The 11,261-nt window shown below is 25.0% G+C and overlaps 2 protein-coding genes and 1 long non-coding RNA gene across 6 annotated transcripts; 1 reads left to right on the top strand and 2 right to left on the bottom strand.

The window, feature by feature from the left end:
* Nucleotides 1-1,224: 1,224 nt before the first annotated feature.
* Nucleotides 1,225-6,229, bottom strand: LOC127282189 (uncharacterized). 3 transcript variants are annotated; one of them, XR_007843162.1, is made up of 6 exons: nucleotides 6,000-6,229; nucleotides 4,021-4,094; nucleotides 3,473-3,551; nucleotides 3,006-3,098; nucleotides 2,750-2,830; nucleotides 1,225-2,608 (listed from the first exon to the last, which is right to left on the bottom strand). It is a non-coding gene; the product is annotated as an uncharacterized LOC127282189 (long non-coding RNA). The 3 variants fall into 3 exon arrangements; XR_007843160.1 differs by lacking the exon at nucleotides 6,000-6,229 and adding an exon at nucleotides 5,743-5,811; XR_007843161.1 differs by lacking the exon at nucleotides 6,000-6,229 and adding an exon at nucleotides 4,302-4,433.
* Nucleotides 6,230-6,530: 301 nt separating this feature from the next.
* On the top strand, nucleotides 6,531-10,273 carry LOC127282198 (transcription initiation factor IIA subunit 1). 2 transcript variants are annotated; one of them, XM_051306325.1, is made up of 8 exons: nucleotides 6,531-6,667; nucleotides 6,792-7,008; nucleotides 7,577-7,784; nucleotides 7,882-8,166; nucleotides 8,236-8,444; nucleotides 8,523-8,666; nucleotides 8,749-8,838; nucleotides 8,961-10,273. In XM_051306325.1, the coding sequence occupies exons 2-8, from the start codon at nucleotides 6,985-6,987 to the stop codon at nucleotides 9,066-9,068; spliced, it is 1,068 nt and encodes a 355-aa protein (XP_051162282.1). In that variant the 5' UTR covers nucleotides 6,531-6,667; nucleotides 6,792-6,984; the 3' UTR covers nucleotides 9,069-10,273. The 2 variants fall into 2 exon arrangements, with proteins under 2 accessions (XP_051162282.1, XP_051162283.1); XM_051306326.1 differs by lacking the exon at nucleotides 6,531-6,667 and having other exon boundaries at nucleotides 6,772-7,008.
* Nucleotides 9,685-11,205, bottom strand: LOC127282202 (ATP synthase subunit gamma, mitochondrial-like). The gene is made up of 2 exons (XM_051306335.1): nucleotides 10,696-11,205; nucleotides 9,685-10,622 (listed from the first exon to the last, which is right to left on the bottom strand). Exons 1-2 carry the CDS (start codon nucleotides 11,187-11,189, stop codon nucleotides 10,283-10,285), a joined length of 834 nt encoding a protein of 277 aa, XP_051162292.1. The 5' UTR covers nucleotides 11,190-11,205; the 3' UTR covers nucleotides 9,685-10,282.
* Nucleotides 11,206-11,261: the final 56 nt, after the last annotated feature.

The following is an 11,261-nucleotide window of genomic DNA, read 5'->3' as shown; positions in this document are numbered from 1 at the left end:
AAATAATTTATAAATATGAGAAGAAATTTTATCAAAAGTCATGAAAATTATGAAAAATAAAATTCAAAGATATTTTTAACCAAAAAATAAATATCACAGTAATATTATTTGTAAATAATTAATATTATAATGAAAATAATTATAATAAAATAATTACATAATAATATTATAGTAATAAAATTATATTATATATAATTTAATTATATGGATGAATATAATTATAAAATATAAATTGTTATAAAAATATAACAATAAAGATTGTTTTAAAGTAAAAAAAAAAAATTGCATTAATAATTATGATTAATTTTTGTATATTTTTAATGGAAGTCATAAAAAATGACTAATTATGATAATTTGTAACCTTCTTTTCTAAACCGTTATTACCCAATAATAATAATTTATAAAAAAATTTTCAACAATATTTTGTTAAAATTTTGGAGTTCAGAGCATAAAAATTATAAACAAAGAAAGCCATGTGTAAGATAAACAAACTATTGTTTTTTAGAAATAATGTTTAAACGAAAAGTAATTTATAAGATTTTTAATTCTTATTTAGCAAAATCTTCTTTTGAGAAAATAATCAAAAAAGAAATGCGAAAATAGATTTAATATATTAAATTTTAAAATAATGTATCTTAGACATGGCCTGCTTATAATAATCGTAAAAATTAAATTATATTTTGAAATTTTTTAATAGAAAACACACCTTTTTTATATTTAGAAAGATTTTTCCAAACATTCATCAGAATTTTCCAAAAAAATTTCCTCTCCGTATTCTAAAAACGTATATATTATATTTATAATAATGTCTCAGAATATGGAAATAAATTCAATAACCCGATAATTGTACTTACTCGAAATATTAATAACACTCACTATACAAAAAATAAGACAGCTGCGATTAAAATGATCGCAATGCTGAATAAAAAAATTTACAAAAAAAGACCCAAAAAATTTGCAATTAAAATTCAATTTAAAATTCTAAGTGTCCTATAAATTCTCAAATAGTTAACATTTTGTCTAATTTGAATAACAATTTGTACTAAAAGTGTCACAAAAAAAATAAATCAAATTAATAAAAATGTTAATTAATTTGAGTAGAGATAGCATATAATTTCATGTCTTGTAACAATAATAAACCATTAATGATAAATATAGTAAATATAAATATATAATATATATTAATATATTAATAATATAATAAATTAAAAAATCCTGAAAAAATTGATTAATACATTTGTAAAAAAATATATTTGCTCACCACGATGAATCAACTGAAAATAATGACTAATTAAACAAAACATTCACAAAACACTTAAAAAACAAACACAAAACACTTATAAAACATATACAAAACATTAAAATAGAAAAGACAACATAGTGACAAAAGAAATAAAAGATAGAAATAAATTAAATTTTCACTGGTACTCCAGTTACTTATTTTTTACTTACATTTTTTTACCCGATTTCCCTACCTATTGCTATATTTAAAACGAACAAAAATGCCTATTTTTTCCCGAATTTCCTACCTATAATTATATTCTAAACGAATCTAATACCGCCCAGGTGCAATTACCTACACTAGGGTTAACGTCCCGGGACGTTACCGTCACCTGAGCGATCTTTTCTGAAAAGAAAACATTTAATTAGTTAATTATTAAAAAATTATCAAAAACTTTTAATTTTTAATTCCACATGCATTAACTTTTAAGAATTAAATAAAAAATTTAATTTGCAAAATGAAAAAATTGTTTAACAAGATTAATTAATTAAATTATTTAAAGTTAATAAAATTTTGTAAATTTAGTTTAAATTACTTTTTTCATAGAAAATTACTTTGACTCAATAAGCAAAATTACAAAGCATTAAAAATATTAAACATACAGTAAATAAATAACATATATAGAAACAATGAAAAGAAACATTGACAATAATATTAATTTAGATAGTATTAAGGTAGTAATCCATAAAACATGTAATACTTTAGGATGTGGGGAGTGTTAGAAATTTTGAGGGGCTAAATTTCCGAAAATATCACACGCTTTTTTTAGATTACCCCTAAACAATACTACAAAATAATAAATTTTGTCAATGGTGTCACCATGTTGTCAGAATTCCTTCCCTGTTTATTTTTAAATTTAAATATTTTATTTGGATCAATTTGATATATCTACATTTTTTAAAAAAGGCAAGACAATTAAAAAATTTATAAATTAATATCTCAAAAAAATCATTTTCAATTTAATTTATAAATTAATATCTAAAAAAATTCATTTTCAATTTATGAATTTATTTTAATTAAATTTATTTAAAAAATAACTATTTTAAACAGGGAAGGGGTTAATTAAAAATCGACTCACCAATCGGCGAAACATCCCTCGTCGGGACAATAACGTCATTGCCACTCTCGAGCGCTTCAGGGCCAGCTCCCGAGGATCCCTCTTTCTTGGACGCACTTCTGCGTGAGGCCGGGAGCTCAAAAAAAAATATTATAAAAAAATAAGAAAAAATAAAAAAATATTTTATAAAAAAAATATGTTGCAGGGGCCACTTTTCTTCTTCCACATCCTTCCCAGTCTCTTCAGATATTTGGAAATTTGGAATGGAGCTGAAAAAAAAAAAAAATTTATTAACAAATTATATTATACAATTATTTTCTCAAAACACTATGAAATGATGAGTTATTATTTTTTAATCAATTAGTTCCAAATTAATGTTAAATTAATTTATTAATTAAAAAAAAACTCACCTATATGAGGGAATTTCTGCATAGTGTTAGAGAAACGATGACAGCATATCCTTTTTATAAAAGGATTTCCTTCTTTTGAACCTGAAAAAAATATAATAATTCATAATGTTATAGTTGTAAAATAAAATATTGAAAATCCTTAATATTATCAATTATTTTTTAATACATTAATATTTCTAAATATTGCAATAATTTTTTAACTTTTTTTTTATTCTATTTATTGATATTCCAGAAAAATATTGTAAAAAAAACTCACCTATAAGGGAAAATTTCTGCGTTGTGTAAAAAATACGATGTCAGCATATCCTCTCTTTCAATGGACAAATCTTTCCGCTACTGGACCAACTGCCTAAAAAAAAAATTCATTATAGATATTACATGTGTAAAATCAAATATTAAAAATCCTGAATATTAACAATTATTTTATTATTCTAATAATTATTAATATAATTTTAAATATTTTAATATCTATAAATGTTAATATTTTGATATTGTACTAATCATCATTTACAAATATTGAAATAAATTTTTATTGTATATATTAACTATTGATATTTTTGCAAAATATTTTAAAATATTACAAAATATTTTTGACTGGTATACTGGAACTTGTTTATAAATTTTTAAGTATATTTTTAATACTAATTATTATTATTTCTAAATATTTAAACAAAGTATATCTTAAAATATACAAAAATTAAGGGAAAAAATTTATCAACTTACATTGAACTGCGACTCAGCAATGCAAGATCTCCTCCAGGAGCAGCTCCGCAACAAACACCCATCCTTCATGATTGGACACCTGTAAATTCAGAAAAAAAAATTATTTTACAAATAAACTGAAAATAAGATTTTCAAGATAAAATTAATTTAATTATATTTTAACTTGATTTTATAAAAATTTAATATTTTCTTAATGTCAGTTTTTTGTAAATTTTAATTAATTAACAATATTTCTGTTATTAATTAAGAATAAATTCAATGTATTATCATCCAAAATTGTTCAAATTGTAAAATTTGTAAATGATAAATAATTAATAAGTAAAATAATCATTTTCTTTATCAAAAGCAGAAAAAACTTATACTAATAAATTAATAAATTTCTGTAAATTAACAATTCGAAACTGTAAATCAGGCAAAATATTTTTTTACAGTATAAAATTGATAACAATGTTAAAAAAATTGATATTAAAATACAAAATAGAATTTTTAGAAAAAAAATGTTTAAAATTTAAAATTCTGTAAAATATTTTTATAAACAATATATTTACCTGAGTTGAGAAGAATTGATGCCGAAAGAATTAGAATTTTTTGCCTTTTTTTCTGAGATGACTATCTTTTAGCACTGTAAATAAATAAATAAAAATTAAATAAACATATAATACGAATTTTAATAAATAAAGGTTGCTTTTAAATTTTATCTCTAAAATACGGCGGACAAATATCAGAACAGATGTAGGATAGATTTACGAAATTGGTTGTGTAGTAATTTTTAGGTTAAATACCAAAGCGTCATCAAATTTGACAAAGTATTAAAAATTCTTATATTTACCAAGAAATATTAGTTGAAATCTAGAAAATTTATATCACGCTGAACATAATTATTGAAATATATGTTTAATTTGTATTAATGTTGAAAGATGTTTTTTGTTATTCACGAAATTTTCTGTTATGTACTTTCAACCGCTCTTTTCAGAATGTCTACTGTAGTGAACACTGATACCAACTTCAGCGAAAAAAAATACCAACCAATTTTGCATTTCTACCAACGTAATGAGAAATTTTTTAACTACTTTTTTGAATTGTAATAACCTGCCAGAAACCTTGTTTATTGTTTTCAATTTTATTAATAAATTATTTTTTTATTTAATATTTATATTTATAATAATAGTATTTAATATTTTTAAAAATTCCAAGTCGCCCTAAAATACCATGGCTGCAATGTGAAGTCACAATACATGTAACAAGTCACAACAAGTTTCAATGCCAAAATTTTTGGGTTATAATATTTGTCAAAAAAGTTTTACCTAAATTTATTATTTTTCTTCGCAACTGCCACAAAACTTTTATGATTTTCCTATTATTTGTATAAAACAGTATATAATTATCAAAAAAATATATAATTAGCGTTACGATTAAAAAAATACTGTTAGATTCATTTTCGTCGAACACAAAAAGAATCTCCTACACTCTGACGATCCCATTTGCAATGAGCTGTAATGCCAACCCAAGATAACAAAAACTAAACTTTTTCACTTCTACCAACATGAAAATGCTTTTGATAAAAGTTTAATTATTTTTTATTTATTTGTTCTTTTTTGCAACTTTTATATTTATTATTAATAAAATAAAAATTTTATATTATTACGATTTTACTCATATATTACCTCTTTTTTTTGTTTAACATGTCGATGCTAAACTTTTTAGGTTAGATTCCCGTGTCAAAAAAATTTTATAGAAATATCCTAATTTTCTTTTTTCCTGCCATAAAACTTATATTATTTATCGATAATTTACCAAAATCTGAACTTAATTACTGTAGAATATATACAATTAAAGTTATGATTTAACTAATATGAAAAGATTAAATTTTCTCCAACGAAATATGGTTCTTCTCTGTCTGACGACGCCATTTGCAATAAGCCCCGGATGCCAACCCAAAATAACAAGAACTAAACTTTTCCACTTCTACCAACATAAAAAAAAAATTTCTCCAGAAGACTAATTTTTACTTTTTATTGATTAATTTTTCTAAAATTTTCAAATTAATTATTAATAAAATAAAAATTTAATATTATTTAAGATGAGAAATATGAATATACCTGTATTTCTTTGTTTAACAATAGGATATCAAAATTTTTAGGTTATTTTTTTTGTCGAAAATATTTTATCTAAATTTATTATTTTTCTTTATAGCTGCCACGAAACTTTTATATATTTTCAATTATTCATATAATTCTGAACTTAATTATAACAAAATATATATAACTTACTTTATGATGAAAATAATATAACAAGATAAAAATTTTCTCGAACGAAATATGTTTCTTCTACTTTCTGACGCCAATTTGCAATGAGGCGCACTGCCAACCCAAGATAACAAAAAACTGAACTAAACTTCTACCAACGTAAAAAAATTTTTTTTGGTGGAAGCTTTATTTATTTTTTTTATTAATTTGTTTTTTCCTCAATTTTCTTTGATAATTAATAAAGAAAAATTATATTATGAAGTTTGTAAATATACTTTTACCTGTATTTAACTGTTTGACATTGCGATGCTAAAATTTTTAGGTTACATTTTTGTCGCAAAAATTTTATATCAATATAAGTTTTCTTTTTAGCTGCCAATAAACTTATATGATTTATCAAAAGTTTATAAAGTACTGAATATAATTATAATGAAAAAAGTATAATTAACGTTCTGATTTAACTAATAATAAACTCTTAAATTTTCTCAAACACAAAATGGATCTTCCTCCTTCGACGACGCCATTTGCAATGAGCAGGAATACCAATATATGATTAACAAATTTTTTACTTTTCATGTCTACCAACATAATATTTAAATTTTCTTTATCTTTGGAAGTGTAATACATAAATTTATTTAAATTACTAATAAATCTTTATAAATTTAAGTTAAATTTAATTAAGGAATTAATAAAAGAATTTAAAATGTATATTTTTAAAACATTTTTAAAAAATGCGGAGTGTGAACAATCACTTGAATAAGTGGGCACGTGTGACTGAAGCTTAAGTCATAAAAATGTCAAAATAGATAACGTTGAGAAAAATAATAAATAAACTTTGTTTATTAATTAAACTGAATTTTAAGAAAATAAAAAATAATACAGTACAATTATAATATTCCTCAATTACATATAATTGAAGTTGTTATAACAGAATTGATCAATTTTCAAGGTAATTTTCAGTTTTACAAGATATTTCACGCCCCTTTCTATATGTTATAATCGAAGACATTTAACGCATTTTCTTTGTCGTCGCATGTAAACGCTGAAAATTTTTGGATCTTTTCACACTTCAGAGGAAATTGCTAATACTACCACAGTCTCGCGAGTCTTGTTAACAGAAATAGAGGCGCAAATCGGTGTGTATTTGCCCGATGAGAAAGTATAAAAGGCTTGTGAACGACAGGGGACATCGGCATTGAGAGGCAACGTTGATTTAGGATTATTGGTATTGTTTTTCGTTTGATTGACAATACGAATCATCCCACAATGTCCCTCAGTCAAACCAGCGTGGTGAGTAAAGAGAAATGAAATTAGAACATCAAATGCGAGAAATCATTTCATAACGATTGCCATCGTACATGTGTCATATCTTTTAGCAAACTATATCATGGTTACCTGGACGATGTGTATTCAATGTTTTTAGTTTTTTTTTTCTTACATTCTCTGCAAAATTTTGCATTAAACTGGAAATTTTCAATTTCATATCTATTTTAAAGAAGAAAAAATAAAATCCATCTCATGTGCATCATTTCAATGAAACGCGATCACAAATAGATCTTATTAAAAAAAAAGTGACAGTATTAGCTACATTGTATGACAATTATGTCACGTAATTTTCCATTACCAAATTTCTTATCTGAGTAAACAATTGTAACGTATTTAACACGTGTAATTTGCTTATCGCTGTTATAGACTGGACTCAGGTGCATTTTATTTATTAAAGAAAAAACTACATGGATTTTTAATATATTATTACGAAAGTCTAAAATTTAATTTTGAAATATTAGATTAAATTATATTTGATATTTCTGATATTGTTCTTACTATTTTTCTTAATTGAAATTTTGTTTTTTTCTAGTTAAAACTGTATAATACGGTGATAGAAGATGTTATTGCTGGAGTGCGTGAATCCTTTTTGGATGAAGGTGTTGACGAACAAGTGCTACAGGAATTGAAACAAATATGGGAAAATAAATTGATATCTAGTAAAGCAGTTGAATTGAATCCAGATTCACCGGAACCACCACCACCTCAAGTTGTTCATAAATCTGTTAACGTTAGTAAAGGTACGTTTCGCAATATTATATTCTAGAAAGAATTAAAAAATATCTAAAAGAAATTTATTTTTCAAATAAAATTGAAATTTCTTTTTTATTCTTGTAGCAAATTCAGGAGTAACGAAAAATAATGTACAGCAATCTTCAACTGGAACCTCTTCCATAGTACAACAGCAACATCAACCACAGCAACAACCTCAACCACAACAAACATTGACGCATAATAGAGGAATTCTCAATCCACAAACAATACCGCAAATAGTGCAACAAGTTGCGACAACTCCAGTTTCTGTTATGGAAAGACAAGTGCCAATACAGATTACCTTACCCGCTCAAGCCGATACCCAACAGCGAGTTTTAACAATTCACGTTCCTGCTTCTGCAATCTCAGGTAAAAATATTTATTTTTTTCTCACGATTTCTTTTGCATAACAGTAATTAATCAATTTTATTTTAACAGGAAATCAACTACAACAGATTTTAACAGGTCCAATTATTACTGCTGCAATGGGTTTACCTGCTGAATTTGCAACAACACTTTTACAACAACATGTAAATTCAACACTACAAGGACAAGCAGGTTTAACAACAGTGCAGGTAAATCAACCTCTTCAAGTTGTTTCGCAATCGGCTAATAATATTGCTGTTCAACGCACAATTCAAAATCAAGTACGTATTATAATTATTTTCAAATTTTTTCCCTTTTTAATTATATAATTTATTTTTATTTTCTATTTATTATCGTAGGGAAACATAGCGCAATTAGATGGTCAACATGGAGACTCGTCAGATGATGATGACGATGAAGAGGAAGATGATAATGACGATGATGATGAAGATCTTGATGAAAATCAAGAAGAGGAAAATGATGACGCCGCTGCTCGAGAAGAGGTTTGCAAAATTTTTTCATTACAAAATACAAGGTAATTGTTGTTTTTTTTTTTTTTAAATTAAATATTTTTTTCTTATTCAGGAACCCCTCAATTCTGAAGATGATGTAACTGATGACGATCCTACTGATCAATTCGAAACGGACAATGTCGTTGTTTGCCAATACGATAAGGTAATTAAGGAAATTTTTTTAGTTACAAATTTTGAATTTCACCTTTCTTTTTAAAAAAAAAAGAATCGAAATAAAAACAATTTCTTTCTTGTCGGAAAAAATAGTCTATTTATTTTTTGCAGATTACGAGGAGTAGAAATAAATGGAAGTTCTTTTTGAAAGACGGCATCATGAACTTAAGTGGCAAAGACTTTGTGTTTCAAAAAGCGGGTGGCGATGCAGAATGGTGAAGTGTTCATTATTATTTTTTTTTTTTTCGTCAACTTCTTCTTTTATCGTCCGTTGTTTTTAAAAAATCTTTTTACCAAGAAACAATCAAAGACTGTGTACACATACGCCGCGAAAAAAAAAAAAATAAGCGACGTTCAAAGAAAAAAATAAGTCGTCTCTGATGTGTAATTTCCATGAAATTTAGCGATTGTCAAAGAGTGCGCAAGATGAACTGCAATCATTCATTAATTCCAAAGAATATTAATTTAATTTTTACATATTTTTTTTTTTTGTAATTCTTGTCTATTTTTATTTTAATTACAGAATTATTTTCAATTCAATTTTTTGTATTTTCGTTGAGATGTTATGGAAATTTATCTGCTTCTCTATTTTCCATTGTCAATATTTGGAAAAGAAATTTTTTTTTATGAAGTAAATTTCATTTTTTTAGATAAATTGAAGTTCATCTTGAGCTATGTATGTAGCAAAATGCGAAGTGGTCGATATATGGATTTTTGTGGCAAAAATTATAATTGCCAATTAACTATATGTCTCCCACGTAATATTATTATTATTTTTTTTCTATACTTGTGCATAATTTCTAATGTTTTCACTCTTTTAAAGAGAGATAGAGAGAAAGAGAGATAGTTGCGAGCGAAAGTCATGATAGAATCGGTATGACTGGGATTTTTTGGGAAATGTTCGATAAGCTATAATCTTTAATTTCCGCGTTCGAAATATGTTTAAAAAAAAGCTGTGTTGTGAGTAATTGCTTTGATTTTTTTCCCCTTATGTTTTTAATAATTATTATTTTTCAAAGCATCTGTGTTTATATCACATATAGTCAGCCAAAATGCATTTGTAAAGCTCAAGTCATTTTTCTTTTTGTTTTGTTTTTTAATATATTGTGGTAATTCATAATTTACATCTCACTTTTAAAGGTGTTGTACATAGATTAAGATATGAGGCAACTGGAAAAGCGTTTTTTTTGTGCAAATGCGATTAAAAATAAATAAATGACGTCTTAAAATTGTTATGAAAAAAAAAAATGTTGAGAAAATTTGGAGTAAATAATGCTCCTTAGCGTAGGTTTTTTTTTTATTGGTACTTAAAACATTGCAGTAATTGCAAAAAAAAAAAAAAAAAAAAAAACTGTAAAACAAAGAAATCGGAACCAAAAGGAAATTTAAAGAATATAAATATATATAATTTGCACTTGAATAAATATTTGAAATTAATCCTTTTTTTCCACTGCACTAGCACCGGAGATAATTTCAATTAATTCTTTTGTTATTGTCGCTTGTCTCGTACGATTGTAGGATAAAATTAATCCTTTAATCATTTTGGAAGCATTTTTTGTTGCACTTTCCATTGCATTCATACGTGCTGCATATTCACTCGTGATCCCCTCTTTTGAAAGCCAAAAAATAATTGCAACTGTTGCAAATTCTAACCAACATTTAATAGTCTCAGGATTTATATCATCATAAAAAAGAAATCGATTCGATTTATAAAGTGCATGAGATTCGTAAAGATTAATTGAAGAAACATTGTAGGAAGCTGCATTCTGAAATCTGATTTTGAGAAAAAATTTAGTTTTATAAATAATTAAAAAAAAAAAAAAAACGATTAAATTCAAAAACCAACTTGTTATAATAGATGAGTGTTTGATGAAATTCATCATTAGATTGTGTTATTAAAATCTTTTGTGAAATTAATGCAGCATCAATGAATGTCATTGGCTTTTTACCAATTTCAGAAGCAACCCATAAAATTTTCTCCGAATGATCACGAGATAAAATTACACGTGTTTTATCACCAATGCAAATTAATTTTGTCGAAAGTTGTGGTAAACGTTGAAAATCCATGATTATTGTTTTTGCAATTCCCGAATGTATTGATCCACAAAGACCACGATCACCAGTGAGCGCTATTATCAATTGTGATTGAGGATCAATTGGTGGATTAATTTCAGTTATTTCGTAAAATTTTATCGCTGCTTTACCAAAAGGACGTACAACATTTAATTCTTTTTCTGTTTTTGCATATTTTGCCGCCGATACCATTCGCATTGTTTGGGATATTTTTTTTGTATTCCCCACTGATCTTATACGATTTTTTATTACTTTCAATGTCGACATAGTTTTTTTTTTACATTTTATCAATATTTCTTTCTTTTTTATTTATTTAAAAATAATTGAGGTTAAAAATTG

Source organism: Leptopilina boulardi, unplaced genomic scaffold (genome assembly GCF_019393585.1).
Source record: "Leptopilina boulardi isolate dan_hultmark-lab unplaced genomic scaffold, ZJU_Lbou_2.1 LbouV2_291, whole genome shotgun sequence".
NCBI classification, from domain to species: Eukaryota; Metazoa; Arthropoda; class Insecta; order Hymenoptera; family Figitidae; genus Leptopilina; species Leptopilina boulardi.
Note: the sequence above shows the minus strand (reverse complement) of the source record. Positions and strands in the feature narration are given on the sequence as shown.

Bases quoted from the DNA above. Each gene is read 5' to 3' on its own strand.
- LOC127282198 (XM_051306325.1), top strand. From the start codon at position 6,985: ATGTCCCTCAGTCAAACCAGCGTG. The intron at 8,167-8,235 runs GTAAAAATATTT...TTATTTTAACAG, and splicing joins TCCTGCTTCTGCAATCTCAG to GAAATCAACTACAACAGATT. The intron at 8,445-8,522 runs GTACGTATTATA...TTATTATCGTAG, and splicing joins AACGCACAATTCAAAATCAA to GGAAACATAGCGCAATTAGA.
- LOC127282202 (XM_051306335.1), bottom strand. From the start codon at position 11,189: ATGTCGACATTGAAAGTAATAAAAAATCGTATAAGATCAGTGGGGAAT. The intron at 10,623-10,695 runs GTTGGTTTTTGA...TCTCAAAATCAG, and splicing joins ACACTCATCTATTATAACAA to ATTTCAGAATGCAGCTTCCT.